Consider the following 18736-nt stretch of genomic DNA (forward strand, 5'->3'; position numbering starts at 1 on the left):
TTTCAACAATACCAAATTGGTCGCTCGAGAAATGCCCCGTTAGGAATAATATTATCTACAATGCCAATGGCTTCGGACGATTTGACTCGCTGGGGATATTCTTCATCGGTTCTTAAGGCAGAAAGCTAAATCAAGCATGATCCTAAGTCCATGCATTCTTGTGTCCATTGAATTTGCATGCCCTTATGTGCTCGTATACATGTATCTAAATCATTGGAATGTCTCTCTTAAACCTGATCTGGTCGTTGCCCTTTGGTCTTTTTAATAGTGTACCTTAAACAGCTAACCATGATTATCCCGCGAGTTTGGAGTGTTGAAACTGCAAATCGTGTTCAAGCCATCTAACTCTGCCGTGGTAAATTCTGAATCAAATGGAACAAATTGATCTCTTTATCCTTGTTTGATGAGCTGTTTGTATAATCAATCAGGATTAGTCGAAAAGAATGTGCGTCATTCTTGATCTAAGCAAGTTGTTGTTGCTGTTCCTGTCCACGATGATGCCATTATAATCTAACATTTGTCTTACGTGTTGCCAATGACTGAAAATCCTTCGGTTAGCAAGATCAACAAATGTTTGGAAAGAAGGCTCCCACCAATTTCAATAATCATATTCTTGCATTGGTCTATTTGCCACATGGGGAATTTTCTGGAATATAAGCACCAACAAACTCTTGAAGTCATATTGCCTCTTTGTAAGCGATGAGCCAATAAGGGTGGGAATCTACACATGGTGGTACCCACACCTGACGCAAAACGTTCTATTCAAAGCCCAAAACACAAAGAGCATCATACACAAAACAGCACAGAAGATTTTGGTGTCATTTTCCGCGCTTGATTAGTGAGCTTTTGTAATAATTTCAGCCCCTCTGGCCATCTATACCAACTACGTAAGGGTTCCCACGATTCCTTTGCCATGAATGACGGACGCAGTATCCGGTTTAAACACTACTACCGCCCTACCCATCCAGTCAGACTGCCAGTAAGTGGCTCGAGAGGTCAGTCACTTCCCAAACTTCAACATGAATAGCTTGAATGAGCTCCGTCAATAAACTCTTCCTAGAAGAGTGGCCAAGAGAATTGGCGCCAATATGCTGTGCATACATTTGTTTCCTTCATCTCGCTTTGATGTTTACTCAAACGCTCTGCCAGAATCTAGGATCGTACTCTGGCGACTTGTACTCGAGTACTGCACGTATGCTTCGGCGACGGAGGGAACAATTTACATACACGCATCACACAAAATGTCTGCTGATGATTTAGATTGCAGATTGAGAAGCCAAAACTACGGACTGATTGTGGCAGGCAGGCAGGCAGGCAGGCAGGCGGGCAGTATTTCAATGAATTGAGCTAATTCTTTATTTCGTTATTTCGGGTGGCGACAAGAGACACATTAAGTTTGTCCTAAACACAATCAGCTTACTCGAAGAATTACATTACTTCGCTATTTTGCCTCCCCTTACAAAACTTATTCCATCCGCAGAAAGAATTTATAACAATGCCCAATTTGTTTTGGAAATACTCTAAATTATTGTATCTATTGTTAGACATTTAACATGCCAACCGTTCAATGAATCTAAATTAGTAATTGAAAAATGACGTTAACGTTGGCCGAGTTTTTCATTGTTTTACCATAATATATTTGCTTCATCAGTCATTTCGACAATAGATTTTAGACGTGGCCATACTTCATACAAATGGACGTAAGCTATTTCCTGGTGAGATGGTAAGGTGCAGCAATCACATACTAGGAGTCGTACGTATGGACTGATTCGATCATGTGCTGGACATTTGAATGGTACGATTGTTTCATAACCAATTTGTCTGCAGTTTCAAAGGTTTAAAAAACATCAGTAACTAACTCTCTTACCAAAATTGGAATAAATAAGCTTCCAATAACTTTTTCCCTGTGTGTCTTTTACGATGGACGAAGGGATTTGTGTAATCTTGAAGGCCAAAAGGTCTTTTGGCCAACAAGGATGAGCTTCAAACCATTAAAGGGGTATTGCCAAAAGGAGGATCGGGTTATTTGTTAGTCCACTCATGGAGTCTGTCAGGACTGGAGAGGAAAGTTTTCTGCAAATCTAAATGCCTCACTAGATGATGTTTCGGTTTTGGCAATTTCCGAAGCAGGTGCATGCCCGCTAAGAGATTTTTTTTTAGCTTTCCGTTTCAGTCCTGACTGGGTCTGTACGATTGTACGTCTCTTCAAGGTTTGCGGCTGCTCAAATACACACCTGTACCTCATTGAAAACTATAATAAGAACTGCGATCAATACATTGGATCAATTAATAGACATTACTAACTACATTGACTGATAAGATATTCATGAAAATGTGTTTCAAATTTCATCTACTCTTGAAAAGCACATTATTATTTTTAAAAAAAACCTCTCTGTGGCCATAACTGCCTAAGCTTGTTACAATGATTTTAGTGATTTTTTTAATATTACTTGTCAAAAACTGAATTCGTTAATATCGTGGCTTTCAATGTTCTGAGTCTTGTTATCCTTTTTGAAGTTGTTCATGAATCATTAGCTACTGGTGTTTAGTGAACTCGACCAACAATAACGTCATTTTTCAATTCCTAATTAATTTTTTTTTATTTTGCGAACTTCCTTTACCGCTTGCTTTCAAGGCTTCAGAACTAAATTTCAAAGCCAAATAGTACTTCCAACGAAGTAACTTTTTCTATACAATTTACACAAAGATTAACACTATATTACACAATGTCATGCGCTCAACAATACTGATTATGATATTTTTTTCTTCTAAATTTACATTTCTTCCAACCCCCTGGTCAGTGACGTTGTCTTCAGGTGAAGCTATATACCTGATGCCGTTGCTTGGACGTTCACCGGTATGAAAATACACTGGCGAAAGTGGTCAGCGGATGTTAGTCCCCTGGGCCAAATGACATTTTGAAAAGCATATTGCGGCAAATTTAGTAACACTCCACTTTAACTTATTTATAAGGATTGTGTGAGGCAATGGTTAAAACGTCTTTCGAGAGGGTGCCTGAATTGCCAAGAACTTTGCTTTGTGACAACCTTGAGAATTTTACCCTTTGAGTAAACAGAATAATAATTGCCATGTTCTGGGATGCTTAGGATTGAGCAAAATTGAGACTATGATTGTTAAGATCGCAAGAGCTCGATTTGGCCATAACATACGCGACTTACTGCACCACAATTTCATTTTTCAGGAATAACATTGAATCATTGTTTGATATCCATTTGACATTTGATTTTAAAAGTAAAAGACATCTGAACTTCATGTGAAATACCTGACAAACCAACTGAACACTTGACAATGGCAAAATCTTTAAAACATGTTTGATTGGCATACTTAGGAAACAAAATGCTCAGGATTTGATGGATTCCGAAACAAATGAGTTGTGAAAAATGACCACCACTTTCAAATAGTGATGACTACAGACTCCGATAATATTTCAGCGTTACAGGTGAAACATGTAAACAACATTTACTCCCAAAAAGGCAAAATATTTGAAAAAGTAATAAAAAAAACTGGTCAAATACTGTCTTGTGACTGTGGACTCTGTTTGTGACTGACTAAAATTCCGGATCAACCTTATATTCAAGGATTAGCCAGATCAGCCAATTCTAATTCGTTGGTCGATCAAATAATATATATAAATAAAAGTCAAGTAAAATGAATAACCTTCTCGTCTTGAAGTGCTGGGATTCCAATCCCGGTAGCGGTAAGGAAGTCCGCAAACAAAACAAAAAAAAAATATTTCAGAAAATTATTGAATATTTTCATTATTTTTTCCAAGCAAATCAAATGACAGGCATAAAAATTAGTATCGGTCAGCCAATCTCCATTTATCGATTGGTTTTTCAATTCAGCCGAAATCGTTTTATGACGTTAAGTAGGATATATACAAACATCTAGCTAAAAAAGAGATTTAGATAAATGCAATGCTAAGGCAAAAAACACAACAATTCTAACTAATGTCAAAGTTTATCTAGAAGTTCAGATCAGGATTGCAACAAAAATTATAGCACTGTAGACAGGGTTGAATTTACCAAGACAGAATGTAAATAAAAATGACTTTACTTGTATCAAAATGCAACTATTACGCCAAGATGCTCTATTGATGCTCTGTGGCAAAAAAATATAACAAAATTTCAACTTTTAGGACTATTTGAAACTAAAATCGTTAACTTTGGGAAAACTTGGAAACAGCACCTGAATATTTAATAATCTCCCAAGATGACAAAATGTTTGAAATGAATATTTGTGATTCTTTATTGCGAAAGATTTGCCATTGCACTATTGGTAGATTTACAGGTTTACATCATGACGTTTGTTCCTTAATACGTTGACTTCTCAATGGAAGTTTTGGGTTAGTTAAGTTTTTTTCAGAGTCTCGAGTAATGACTGATTATGAATAATTTACCTACCGCCAGATAAAAAAAACGATGTCGACTTGAAAGAAATATTAACTTCATGCAGTGGCTCTTATCGTTTTCCTCTTTCTGAGGCCTGTTGCATTATATGGCTTGGTTTTTGACGGATGTGAGGACAATTTTCCTGGTACTAAAGGTATTCCAATTCCTACATAAACCTCTGTTGTTGTATCTGTTGGTGTTCATATGCAAGGTCATGGGATATCTCGCCAATTGTTGCCATTGTGGTAGGTAGTATCGTGAGACAACTTGTGAGAAGTACAAATGACGTCAATTGACGAGGCAATTTCCCCCTATCTAATCACAGGCTTTTTCTTATCGCCTTCAATTTCAAATGTAAAATAATGCAGATTACCGTATTTGCATACGAATATGCTCGATTGTACAACACTTTGTCATTATCAGCGTATAACCAGCATTATAATCCATGTAAGAAAAGAATAAGATCGACAGCCAATGCCAAGAAACCCCGAATTCAGTGTCGGATCTCAGCCTTACGCCAACTTAGTTCGACCGTTCGAGATAATTATGGTCAATAAAAAATAAATTTGCCAGGAAGGATTCCATTTCCGAAATGTGACGCCGAGACCTTTGATAATAAATGTGGAAGAAGAAGTTACCCACGGTCACTCAGTGAATTGGCCGCCGTTCGATCGTCAACTTTTGTGGCAGATCACCTCTGCCCGTCATCTGGAACAACGGACTGTTGCCTACTTGAAGCACTACTTAAAAAAATCGATTGTTCAATGTTGATTAGCCTACTACGAATACATGTTGATGATGCCATGCCTGTCAGCACTACTAGCTATTTTGAAAGATCGCCGACTGCGGTTGAGATGATCAGTTAGACGGACTGCAGAGTGGTGCTGCCCAAGGCAGGTCAGATGATCGACCAAAGCTCTGAGTGTGAAATGAACACATATTTATTCCCTTGAGGGAGGTAAGGAGGGGTAGTTGGTTGCATAAACCATATTGTTATCCCGGAAGAGTATTTGCTCATTGCCTATGTCGATGCAACCATTATCATCATTATTGCCATCATCATCGGCATCATTATTGCCATCATCATCTGCTGATAAGTACATATGTCTCGAAGAGAAGACCGTCTAATTCACCGTCCCCATTGCATCACGGCGGGATTGTTGACGGGCATGTGTGTTAATTTCATGATTTGTCGAAGAAGCCCAGCGTTCATTTGTGATTGATATCAGAGATCTTCAATCATAATGCAAGCCTCATCTTATTCAGTCAACTATTCACATGGGGTGATTTATTTTGCTTTAACAAGTCACACAAATGTTCAATTATATTTTGATTGCTTATCGTAGCACTATTTTGAAACATTCGTGCACCACTTTTCGTATTGCATCCATAGGAAGATTACGCTTAAATTAGGACAAACTTTTGCTAGCAAAATAAATGAGGGAAGAGCAAATATTCTTATGCATGAACATGGAATGATATGCACCCATTATTGGTAATATTCTAGTTAACGGCACTTTTTTCAAGCCCCCCCCTTTTGCGCAATAACAATCGACAAGTGCGTTTGTGCTTATTCTTTTATTATGGTCCTCTTAGATAAGCATGGTGTAACCTCATCAACAATTGTTGCTTGAGGAGGTCCGTGTTGCTTGGTTGCTGGGTTGATTGGTTAGGTGCTCGCTGGTTAGGCTGCTTCCTGCGCTTGACCTTGTCGTTTGGTTGCTGAGGCGGTCCGTCTACGATCTCTGAGTAGGATTGTCTTCGATATCAATGGATTGGGAGAAGGCAACAGCATGGGCCGTCTTTTTGACTACTGAATGGACCATGCACCCTCAAGTGGTACTGTACGAACACTCGTCTGTCGCAAATCCATGCACACGAGGGTTGACTTAGCTATCCTTGAAAGAGCATCGCCAAGCACGCGTTATATTTAAGCGACTGGTTTTAAACATAAACCCTGTCAGTGTTGAACAATTAGAGCAATATACAGGAGCAATTGAAGATCATGGCAAGATTGGGAACTTTTGGTAACGCTCCTAATACTTAGAAAATTTTCAGACCCCTCTTCATATGCAAATGCAAAGAGATAATTCTCTAAAGCGTGAACAACAAATCAAAGAGAGCATCACCAACAACAACTTCTACAACTCCATATCTTTTTAGTGTCATTATGCGTGATTGGAGTGGTAGTGTCCATGGAGGTCACCACACCCACTCCAGAGGCCACCACCGAGGATACCAGTGGACGGCTTTTGTCATTACCCGTGGCTGAAAAATGTGCCAAGAGTGAGTGAATGGTGTTTCTTGAACTTTGAAGTGTCTCACAGTGTTTGCTTTCAACCAAGTGCTATTTTAACTTCTTCACAGAAGTATTTCAATTGGCATTCCCCCTGTTTTGGACCAATTTAACTCAAAGAAACAGAGTGAGGTGGCTGAGAGTTAGCAAGGCCTCCGTTCCAATGAGAAGCAAACTCATATCCCGCTCTTGGTTTTATCATGAAGTTACAGATTCCCAAATAAAAGTACATATTGTAATTTAAGCTTCAAGGACCAAGCCGTGGGCGGGAGAGCATAAAGCATATTATCCTTTTAAAGGGTGGACAAGATGCTAGTGAAGAGTTTTTCATGGAACAAAGCACTCCATATACTAAATTCTGACGTTTTGACGTAACAACAGAATGTATGGCTCTGGGCCAAATGGAAGAACCTGTTTTGGAAAGGTATTCAACCTGACTTGTGCCTTGATCAGTAGGCGAAGAAGGCATATTTCTTCAGCAAATCACACGATTCGTTAGTGTCTGTGAATGTAGTATGTGGAGAGGCAGACTAGTATACAAGTTTTAGCCAAGGTTCGGAATTCCCAGAACAATAGTAGATGATGATGATGATGATGATGATGATGATGATGATGGTGCTGATGATGATTCCTTTTTTCCCTCTTCCTGTGTTACAGGACCAGTCCACTTCACCCATGATGGCCATAACTACTTCTACTCGGGCAACGAGACTGAATTCAAAGACATGAAGCTCAACTGGTTGGATGCCCGAAACATTTGCCGAGAATACTGCATGGACTTGGTGTCGTTGGAATCTCCTTCCGAGGACCAAATGGTCAACGAATACATCAACAAAAGTAAGCGGAATTTGTTCGAGGAAATGAGATTTTTTTTCCCTCAAAAATGTATTCGAATCATCCGGGTCCTTGAAAGATACATCCATTATCTCAGTGTTGTCGGTCCATCAGGATCCGTGAGATGAAATCGTCGTCGTGGTAAAATAGTTGAGCCCTGGTTTAAGAGGCAACAGCCACGGTAATGATGCTACCTACCATTCTGGTCGGTCGGTCTGATGGTTGACTGGCTTCGGTATGGAGGAAACACTTTGAAATGATAATGATGAGGCCATCGTAAAAGGGAGATAACTCAAAGCTAGCTGATCTTGACATTTCCAAGCTACTAAGGCTACAAAGTGGCATGACGCACAATCCTCTCCTTGGATCTTCTCTAACGAAAAAAAGATTTAATTGTGGTGTGATTTTCTCCCTCTTCCCGAGACAAGACAAACGGTCCAAAACGAATTATGATGAAAAAAGTTTTACACAAATCTCAAACGATGTATATGCTCCAAACCATGTGTTTTGTCAAGCTCTTAAAGGTTTACCTTTCAGTTACAAAAACACGAATTAAGGTACCTTGCATGGGTTAGGGATTTTCTTGGCCCAATTATTGAAACCTTGCGTAATTTCATGTTTCAAAGCCAATGTTTCCGAAGCTAATGGAATGTGGGAAAAGGGAGAGCAAAACATAAAACTACTCATTGTGGTGCTTACCCATGACGCACATTCAGGTGTGAGCGGGGGCTTTCAGCAAAACTAACCTCAAATGAAACAACAAAGTGTTAAGGGTATCCGATGGGCGTGGAACTGGCTGGAGAACTGCCCCACAATTAGTGCCGGCAACCTCGAATAATGACAATTGAGCTGATTTGATTGGTTCAATCCAACATTTTCTTGGTCAGAAAGAGGTTACTTCGGTACACATTCAACTTCGGTATCACAACCTCTCAAATTTGATTGCTTTTTTTTTGTTTAGGTGACCTTGCCTACATTTGGACCTCCGGTCGTTTGTGTAATTTCAAAGGCTGCGACCGCGAGGATCTCCAGCCAACTCGAATCAACGGATGGTTTTGGTCTGGATCTGGTGTGAAAATGGCCCCCACTGACAAGGCTCCTCCCGGTTGGAGTTATCAACCATGGTCCTTCACCGGTCACAACAGCAAAATCAATGGCTCCGTCCTCATTCCCCAGCCCGATAACGCCGAATTCGATATCAACCAATCCGTTGAGGCTTGCATGGGCATTTTGAACAACGTGTACGACGATGGCATCAAATGGCACGACATTGCTTGCTATCACACTAAGCCTTTTGTGTGCGAGGATTCTGAACAACTCTTGGACTATGCTCGCGCCAGTTTCCCCGAAACCAATATTTTCTAACTTATTTGACTTATTAATATATTTGACTTTATTTGATTTTTACCCTCCTTGCTTAACCCTGCCATGATGCTCTAATTGTTGAAAGGGTACTGACCACAATAAATATTTCTGCTTTGAAAACTATAAAGAACACAACCAAGACAATGGTTAGCAAACGCTGAACAAGATCGCAAAATGAGGAGCTAGAACTCACAGGAAATCGTTTTTGACAGAAAAACAAGCTATCCAGCTCAGCAAAGGAATCGTTTATTAGTTGAATCTCAAATGCGTTTCTACCCAAGTCATTCTGAGGTGGTTGAATGATTCATGAAAAAAGAATGAAATTGAAACATCACGAGTAAACTCATGATGTAAGGCACGTCGAGTTTTTCCGATTAAGAATGACAATTCAAAAGCAAAAAACTCAAGGTAGGATTTTGTCGCGAAAAGTGTTCTTTTTGACAACCGATTGTAGACCATTTGATCAATCCAAACTTCTTTATTTAATTTCGTTAACTTATTTACCTTGGCCCCTAACTTAGTAATTTTTTTGCTCTTCGTTATGATAATAGAGACAGAAGTTTACCCCTTCAAAGTAACGCTTGCCAAGCATCAATTAATTCATTTTAAGATATTTCCTTCTTTTCTCTTAAGACCACTTGTTACGTTTGGCCAATGTCTACCTATTATTGCAAAAAAAATCAATGTCAGCCCCTGTTAGCACAATATTTCATTTATTCATGCAATCAAGATTGGAACATATCGCAAAGGAGCTTCTCCATTTTGGCGCTACCAATGATCTTCTCAAAGAATGTCTTCTCCACTTTGCTTCCAATTCCAACCCTCAGATTTACTAGAAGCATCAGCAATCTGGCAAATCTCGTCTGAGAATGATTGGGACCACTCTCAATGTGACTTCTCAACATGCTCAAAGCTTGGTCTTGAAGATTTTCCACTTGAGTGGTGTCTTTCAACCCAACTGTCTCTGAAAGAGAGCGTGCCATCCAAGGAATCGTTCAAGATGACATAAATCCATTAAGTTTTCTTTTTACCGGGTTTGAAAAGCAAAATGGCTTTCATACAAGCGAATTCAGCAGGGTTCACACCCATAGCTTTAAATCGGCCAAAAATTAAGGACAAATGGTGGAGCAGGTCGCTCGTTTCGGTGGAAACAACTTCAAAATCGGATAAAGAGAATAGTGATGGCTTTTCCAAGGGCAAACACCACTGAATGGCACACAAGAGGAAAAGCTCGGACCACGATTCTTCCAACAGCGTAACCTGAAAAATTAAGTTCATGCTTAGGATGGTGCAATTTTTTGCAAGTCTCCATAATCGTACGATTTGAAATGAAAGGTTTGAGGGCTATAGGAGACACTTAGAAAAAAAACGAACCTGATCTCGGAAAGGCAGACTGACAAAGGAGGTTAGATTTTTCGTCCATTTGACTGCCATGAAAAGTAGTCGGGCACATATTTCGTGATTGTTTTCGGGTGGACTACCATAATGTGGGATTGAAGCCAGCAGAGGGTCGTCTTCGTCTCGCCGTTCATCCCGGTGAAAAAGTTCACTTTGCTTATGGAAGAAATCTGAAATTGGGGCAATTCAAGCCAAGCACCTTAGTTCAATGGTTGTGCGGACAGTGCCTTCTTACCTTTTTGAGAATATGTTGGAGAAGTCGAGAATGGCTTGCCTAAACAAGGTGGACCCATGGGCCCAAACCCAGAACCCATAGGAATCCTTAACGCGTGAAAAGAGTCCCTTTGAGTTTGTCTGTTTGTTTGACCGAAATATAATGAACGTGAAAGATATCCAAATTATCATGCCGTCTTACCCGAATGCTCCGACCGTCTCCCTCATGATCTTCTCGGATTCCATGCCAGGCAAGGATTCTGGTTTGACAGTGGCCGTGTTTCTCGGTTGGCGCTCGTTTTGAACCGCTGGAGTAAATGGGTACTCAAGACTTTGAATCGAGAAAACACCGATGAGCGCGTCCTTCAATACTCCCTTACCATCTTTATTCATGCCCATGTTGAGACACTTCTTGAGGCGACACGCCTGGCATTGATTTCGATGGGCTTTGTCAATCATGCAGGTTCCTGTTCCAGCTTGGCACCGATAAATGAGTCTCCGACGGACACTCCTTTTGAAGAAGCCTGAGCATCCATTGCACGCAAGGATCCCATAATGCTTTCCTGAGCTCACGTCTCCGCACACAATGCACAAGAGATTACTGGAATTAAAAGATTGCCTTTCCTGATCCATCCAATTCACTTAAAACGACGGTCAGAAACAACCCTACCCAGCACAATCTCCACTGGTATTGGACAAGTCCTTGATGTCGTTGGAAAAAACTGAAAAAGAGGTATACAGTTCTGGAGCTCTGGACGGGTTCAAACTGGTAGGTATTTGAACAGATTGAAAGCGGGGAATACCACGGGGCGGCGCAGGATCTTCATTACTCAAAAATGACGGCTTGATCCTTCCGTGCAATTAAAAGGGGCCAATTGAATACATTAGAGCTCCCCATGTCCCGCCCCATCTGGCACGACGGACCTCACTCACTACTCTCTATCTCGCTCGTTCGTTCACCTACTGTACTCTCCCATGGTGCAATGGAGGCGATTTCGTATTCCTTCCTGAACCGTGACTACTCGATCGAGATTTCTCCCTGGAGACCGGAGCCAAAGAAAAAGGCTCTCGTGGAATAGGACTCTGGGATTTATTCCTGATCCTAGCAATTTTTGAGATGCATAAACATTGTAATGGGATTTGTACGTAGATTGCTCGAATGAAGGATAACCAAATAAATTAGAATCCATTTCATCTAGTACTTTTGTTTTCAAAGGCTTATTTGAAATGGAAAATATTAGGCAGGAAGTGAAGGCAATAAAATTGAGGATCCGAGGGCCGGTTCAGAAAAGTTTCTAACTTCAAACCGGAGGTATGGTTAATCATCACTTCATTCGTTATCCGTACTTGGATCTTATTAATTTTGTATAATGGGTTGCCTCTGCAAATCCTAGCAATCAAAACCTTTAAGACGAACTCAATTTCTATTCAAACACCTATTTCACTTTGTCAAGCTTCAATTCCATATTCAAATGTACTTGATACGATTTTCATTCATCTTATCCCCCTTAGCGGTACCACCGGCCATGTGTATGGAGACAGTACACCGAACAACTGTGCTCTTTGCAGATTGTCCTCAACGACTCATTCGACTGGACTGACTCATCATAACGGAACAAAAGTGGAACAACGCCTAACTCCATTGGAGCCAACATTACTGCACCATCGCTGCATTTGCCACCACTACCGCCACCACCTTCGTAAGCAATATCAAATCGCAGGATTAAGGGAATTACACCCGTGTTAGTGAACGAGTAGATATTCAAACTGAGCTCAAAGGAAACTAGGAGCCAAACGGGATGATTGAGGCGGTAAGTGTGGGTGGGGTGGTTGCAGACTGTCGAAGTGCTGACAAAAATAATTCACTAATCAAAGAGGGGGTCTTTCCAATTGAAAGAAGAAGTCGTGCATGTCAACCGACGACAATTAACAAGGGCCACTTGAGATGCGTTCGTAGAAAAGAGGCAGAATATTCTGAGTCTGAGGCAAGGCAGAAAGCCAACTCAGACAATCGTGCCGACTTTACCTAACCAGGTTGAGAACCTATCGTTTGGCTGATTACTGGGGAGTGAATGGAAATGACAGATCACTTAATATGTCACAGACATGGGAGATATCTGTTGCTCGCTTGATCAGCACACTCTTTCTTTGCCTTTGTTCACGACGGCCATCTACTGCATTTTGGAACCATGAACCATGTGTATTACAATGCCGTTGTGTTCTCTAGTGCACAAGGGAATGATCCAAAGAGGCGATTGGAACATGATCCAAGGGGTTCTGTGTCTGTTGTTGAATACGACAGATTTATCCACGTTCGACCCTCTTGGTCATGCAACAATTCATTGATGAATGGAATTAGAGGTAGATCCTGACAAGGAATTGGTTCAAAGGCAGGGTTCCCAAAGGAGCAGGGATGTGGTAACATTTATCTCACGTTGACATTTTCATCACACTTTTTCTACGATGTATGTAGAACAAGGAAACATATTTGTGGTACTTCATATGCGTTTCAGTCCTTGGCAATCGGCATCCCTGGGCAACGAGACATTTGGACCAATGGAACGGGGCTGGAATTGATTGCTAGACTGCTGAGAAAATCACTTTGCTTTATTGGATGGGATGATGGTTTTTAAGTTGGTTTTAGAGGGTGTGTGGGCAATGGGATAACCAGGGATAGAGAAAAAGAAAAAGAGATGCAGATTGGACCGAAGGAAAAAAGAAGAAGAAAGGAGAAGGAGAGAAGGAGAATTGGGGAGAATCCCCCAAAGGCAACGTGATCCAACAGCGCCACGAGTGTCGCGATGACGGAAGAGAAATAAGTGACATGACAAATAGAGAACGAATCTGCGACCACCCTCGTGGCACTTGAAAGCGAACAACTTATTAGGCAAGGCAGAGAAAAGAAAGTAGGGATACGTTTGCATTGCAATACAATAAAGGAAAAGAACACGTACAAATTTGCTTCATCTAGCAAGGACTTAACTATTCTTTGGCTTCGTATAAATGCAATGAATATTTCCCATAACTCGTGGGAAACTAATCTATGTATGTGGAAAAGTATGATTTCATCCTAAAATGTTAAAGCATCTGCAGTACTTCACTTTCTAATTGACACTTCTGTAATGCAAGGAAAATGATAAGCAACTTTACAAAAGAAATCTTACGCCAGTCTGTCTGAAACTTTCAAATGGGATTACGCATATCCTTAAATGAATGGACGTAAAAATGACTCCTGGAATATTCGCCGCTTTGATACGTTTGATCAGTTTCTGCAAAATTATTTCTCCAAGTCACTATCTTCTATTTTCTATTTTTGGGGAAGGCAAGCAGTTTGTAAGGAATTAAAAAATGAAACGGACTATTGATCCAAATCGTTCGTCGTTTTTCAGCAATCAGACACAAAACTATTATTCATGAGAATAGACGACCGACGCACATCCTGAGAACTCAGACGTATTTTGAGGGTTGAGGAATGTTGAGGAAGTTCCAAAAGAGGAAAAGTAATCAACTAAATTCACGTTATCGACTAAAAGAAGGGTTTCGTACCCTCAATCCGACATCGCTCGCTTCGATTTTCTTGATGCCAATAAAAAGAAAGTAGCACTGCCAAGATGTGGCCTTAAAAATCCTCCTTCGGCGTAAAAATAGCGTTTAAGCAAATCGACTACTCACTTTTACTTTTCTTCTACAAATGCCCTCCAAAAGTGCTTAAAACTGCGACGGTTTTTGTTTGCTATATGAATCACATATCGCAGAAAGAATTTTTTAGTTAATCAAGATACTATATGTTAACACGGTATCAGTTATTTCAAATAAAAAAAAGAACGTTTGATTCAGATTCAAATTTGCTCTTGCACTTGTGATTCCTAACTTGAGCGCAACTAATGCGGAGGAGTTGTTTGGGGTAAAATCGGCAATTTTTACCACTACTATCTCCATCCGCTATAGAGGTCGTTTTGATCTAATCCAAACAATACAAACCAGATTACGGCGAGTTATTTGGTATTTCATTAATTCCAAAGCTTTTTTTATCAAAAGGAGTCAAATTATTTGATTTTTATTACAACCATCTGCGGATTTCTAATTATTCTTATTATTGGGTATTACACGTTTTGTGAACATTTTAAGGTGTCTGACAAGTCTGGGATTGTTAGAATGTTTAACGTCAAATTAATCCAGGTTCCAATCATGGAATTGTTTTAGAACTTTCAGACAAGCAATGGGATATTACTCGCATTATTTATGATTTTTTAAAATCATTTTGTTCTTCTTCCTAAACCTAAAAAAAATTAAAAGTTCTTTAGTTCGCTGGCGGGCAGAAAATGACCAATCAAACAGTATGGTATTTTTACAACAACTTTTGAACAACACTTATAGGTTTTAGAGATTCGACAGATATATGTATACATGATTAATGTCTGTTACAAAGCACTCAATTACAAACAATTCACGCTCATTTTGTGCTGATCAACAATTGATCACATGCTAATGTAGCTGAATCCGTAATCTAAATATTTCTCAAGCCTGTCTAAGCTTGTTCAATCTAAAATGAAGGTGTTTTCTAATTAGTGGGTATATTTGTACTGGCGAGTGATGAAGTCTGGTGAGGTTGAGTCATGCCCTGCCTGAGAAACTTGTCATAACATTGTCCAATGCTCTAAGAGATAGTGTCATGTCCAGTATCAGTTTGGTTCTCCGTTTGTGAGTGCGGTTAGTATCTTAAGGTTTCCTTCGTAGAAAGGCCGGGGAGGAGAATTGAACCGAGAACATCTTTTATGCTAGAAAACTACACTAACCTATAAGTATTAGAAGCAGAGCATTTGGAGGCTGGCAAAATGATGAAGGAATGAAAGAAGGATATGTACGTGGTCCCAATTTAACAATTTGGTTTTCTCTGTGATATTGATGTCTTTATTCTGCTTCAAAAGAAACTTCCTAAATTTGTTCTAGATCTCGACATGGAAACGAATCAAAATTTGTTCCTACTAATTTGAAGAAGAACATATATAACATGGATCTCTATACGAATACTGGAGTAGAGTAGGAAATGAGACTTTCATGTTCAGGAGGAATCAAACAGTAATAAACTTGAAAACTAAATCGAAATGGAAAATATAAGATTTTATATATCAAAGGTAGTCAAATTTAAAAAAAGTTCCTTGGATTGTCCCTCTGAAATGCGCACAATTTCCAAAGGCATGCTAAAACTGAATTATTTTTGCAATGACTTAGAGTAGAACTGTAACTTAGAGGATCGAATTCGGTGAGCTTGACCATTCAAGGTTTTATTGGCAATATCTAAGACCCAAAACTTATTTGCTCGATTCTGCAGACAATTAGATCATGCTGAACGAAAATAGGACGATGCACATAACTAGCTCAATCAGAGTCAGCAACTTCGATGTTTCTCATTTTTGCTGTCGGAGGTTTGAAGCTTTACAATTCGATAATTGCCATTCAAAAGAACGACGTACGTTTTTCACTCAAAGTTACGATAAACCATGAGCCACTGGAATCTATGGAGTGTCCAATGGATGAACCCAGTGAAAACTGCTAAGCAGGCGCTAAAAGGTTCGTTTGTTTGCTGGTACCAGTGTCATTGATGCAAATTTAGGGCTTCAAACACGTTTTTGAGAGATTGACCCTTCTGTCACCGTACTATCATAGAGGAAGCAACTCCTAGAGAGTGCGATGAGAGCTGGCCAGGCGGACTAGTTTTCAGAGCGAATGAATGTCAGGTGACCGGCTGCTAGGGTATAGTTCGATTTCTGATTGTAGAGGCGCTGCCTCCTTTCCATCAGCTAGAGTAGCACTGTCCACTGGTTACCGATTCAGCTGCAGTAAAAAACACAACAAGCTCGATTTTTTACTCTTCTATGTTACTTCTTCTATGGTACTATGACGAAAGGTCAGCTTCGTTAAAACTAGCTCGAAGCGCCGAATTTGCAGTACTGGTACTGGCAAGCACTTTTGTTTGCTGGGACCGGAGCTTGCCTAAAGGTCCGAAATCCTACTTTAGTCTCTACGAAATCCCAATACTTGTTTAGTACATGAGAGCTGAAAACCATCAACTACGAAATACAATATAAAAAGCACTTCATATTTGAGTTTGACGTTACAACACCAAATCTATGCTTGTATTTTTAGGTAAATTCAGTCCACTTCAGCAAAAAATATGAGCAAAAATACTTCACACATACGAGTATGTTAGAATACTGGATTTGAATAGAACGAAATAAACGAAGAGAAGATTTACTTCAAAGGTTTCTACATCCGAAAAAATATTCATTTCAACGTATCCCCAATACTATGATAGCTTGTAATCATAAAGGATATGCAATCCACAACACGAATAAGTCTCGCACCATAGTTCAACCTTTTAGCTTGAAGGACCCAACTTAAGGCTCACATTTGCATTTAAAAAATGGGGCAGAGAAGCAACGACCCAGCAGCAGATATCATTTATAAAATACTCGTAACTCTGATTTCGAGAGATAGAAAGGCAAGATAGGGTTTTGAATTCCAAATGAGCGGTATCATTTGCGTGCCCTCCTCCGCTCGTGACGGGTACCCTAACTGAGGTTCCGGTTTCGAATCACATTATTGGTCAACAGTCGGAGACCTGTGATTTAATTGTTATTGAGATCAAGGAAATGCGGCTTGATGGTTAGTGCAGTTTCCTATCATGAGATAAGTCCCGGGTTTGATTGTCCTTCCGGATTTTCTCAAGGAAACTTTGAGATGCTAACCACACCCACAGACGGAGTACCATACTGATACGCTAATGACAATGCTTATCGATCGAAATTGAATTCGGACGATGAGGGGGCTGGCTTTTCTAACCGGGCGACCTCCATCCTCTGACGCTCGCACACCAATTACAAAAATATAAATGTTCAATTTTTTTTCATCCCTTAGAATGGAACTTGAGCTCATAAAGGATTTTGACCAAAAATGCTTTTTCATAACCGTTAAAATGTAGTACAACGAGTTTCGCTTTTTTGGCCCCAGTGCATCAGCGAAATTACTTAAGAAAATTGCTGGTGTCGAGGGATTTTAATTCTTTCTTTCTTTTCATGATTTTCCTAATTTAGAAAAGGGTAATTAATTTTTGGCCATATTCTACTGGCAGTCGAAAATGGCTTGTAATAACTTTAATACGGTGAAGAAAGGTAGTCTGCGATACTTCGGATTTTTCTGCTTTTTTACATTGGTCGAAGCCATTTCATATGAAAGGAATAGTCATGATTTTGGTCCAACGAGAAAAAGGAATGACAATTTCAAAGAATTATTAGTAAGGGACCAGGAACCCAGAATGGGTCAAAATCAGAAATATTTACTGTATATCAAATATTTGTTAAAATCTGAATATTTACTGTATATCAAATATTTGTAAAAATCTGAATATTTACTGTATATCAAATATTTGTAAAAATCTGCTCTCGCAATAAATAAACATTACAAATATTTTGGATTCCATTTCAAAATGGAGGATTGCAATTACAATCCATTACAGTTAATAACCTGATTTATTACATTACCAATAAAATTGATATCAGGCTGACCTCAATCATATCAATTCAAGTTATTTGTGAAAACTCTAGAACGACTGCAAAGTGGTATATTTTGATTGCGTGAGAACACCAAACCTTTAACGAGTTGCATTTACAGAAGGAATCCCTCACAATCCAAAAATGTTTTAGCGGTCGAGGTAATCCTGACATCTCTGGGGTAGATAAATGTAAAGTATTGAAATTGCTTATAAATTCTGAACAAAAACTCTAAATGTAACCCTTCCCCATGAAAAAAAGAGGCTAGACTGACGAAAGCGTTTGAGCCAAACACAAGCCAGTTTGTGTGCATGCCAGGTGCCACTGACATTCTTTGCCTGAAGTTTATAAAAGTGAGGCTTGAAGAAAGTCCATATGGTCAAGACACCTTGAACGCATTCACCATCTCATGCCTAGAGTTTGAAGAGAACAGCGGGGGCTTGCCAGAGCCTCTCTTCACATGAGAGAGGAGGATGAAATGGTGAATGCGTTTTAAGTAGTAGTAGTAGTAGTAAAATGATAGATTTCGATGTCGTGAGTGTTGACTATATCGACTTTTTGACATCCGTACTTGAATAAACTACATGTAAGGAGTAACCCGGCTACAGAATGCACAGTTTTTTATCATGAGAACCAGTTTTCAAGGTATGATTTTCGCTCGAAACCAC

The 18736-nt window shown here is 39.7% G+C and overlaps 2 protein-coding genes across 6 annotated transcripts in view; one reads left to right on the forward strand and one right to left on the reverse strand.

Annotated features, from left to right (window-relative positions):
* The first annotated feature begins 713 nt into the window (after nucleotides 1-713).
* Nucleotides 714-8943, forward strand: LOC131879103 (uncharacterized). 2 transcript variants are annotated; one of them, XM_059225314.1, is made up of 4 exons: nucleotides 714-995; nucleotides 6576-6698; nucleotides 7366-7545; nucleotides 8504-8943. In XM_059225314.1, exons 1-4 carry the CDS (start codon nucleotides 914-916, stop codon nucleotides 8905-8907), a joined length of 789 nt encoding a protein of 262 aa, XP_059081297.1. In that variant the 5' UTR covers nucleotides 714-913; the 3' UTR covers nucleotides 8908-8943. The 2 variants fall into 2 exon arrangements, with proteins under 2 accessions (XP_059081297.1, XP_059081298.1); XM_059225315.1 differs by lacking the exon at nucleotides 714-995 and adding an exon at nucleotides 6283-6439.
* A 634-nt stretch (nucleotides 8944-9577) lies between these two features.
* The window catches only part of LOC131879108 (photoreceptor-specific nuclear receptor-like), a 12501-nt gene continuing 3342 nt past the window's right edge, over nucleotides 9578-18736 (reverse strand). Inside the window, exons 2-8 of one of the 4 annotated variants that reach the window (XM_059225322.1) lie at nucleotides 11189-11240; nucleotides 10899-11119; nucleotides 10721-10826; nucleotides 10541-10626; nucleotides 10282-10475; nucleotides 9939-10167; nucleotides 9578-9871 (exon numbers count right to left, since the gene is read on the reverse strand). In XM_059225322.1, the coding sequence (XP_059081305.1) occupies nucleotides 9633-9871; nucleotides 9939-10167; nucleotides 10282-10475; nucleotides 10541-10626; nucleotides 10721-10826; nucleotides 10899-11119; nucleotides 11189-11240 (1127 nt within the window). In that variant the 3' untranslated portion in view covers nucleotides 9578-9632. Of the gene's footprint in view, nucleotides 9872-9938; nucleotides 10168-10281; nucleotides 10476-10540; nucleotides 10660-10720; nucleotides 11120-11188; nucleotides 11241-18736 lie in introns of all 4 variants that reach the window. The other 3 variants (XM_059225320.1, XM_059225319.1, XM_059225318.1) reach the window with 3 other exon arrangements.

The sequence above is a fragment of the Tigriopus californicus genome, chromosome 4 (assembly GCF_007210705.1).
Source record: "Tigriopus californicus strain San Diego chromosome 4, Tcal_SD_v2.1, whole genome shotgun sequence".
NCBI lineage: Eukaryota > Metazoa > Arthropoda > Copepoda > Harpacticoida > Harpacticidae > Tigriopus > Tigriopus californicus.

Excerpts from the sequence above, each read along its gene's own strand:
- LOC131879103 (XM_059225314.1), top strand. The coding sequence starts at position 914 with ATGAATGACGGACGCAGTATCCGGTTTAAACACTACTACCGCCCTACC. Across the intron at positions 6,699-7,365 it reads GGCTGAAAAATGTGCCAAGA|GACCAGTCCACTTCACCCAT; the intron begins GTGAGTGAATGG and ends CCTGTGTTACAG. Across the intron at positions 7,546-8,503 it reads CAACGAATACATCAACAAAA|GTGACCTTGCCTACATTTGG; the intron begins GTAAGCGGAATT and ends TTTTTTGTTTAG.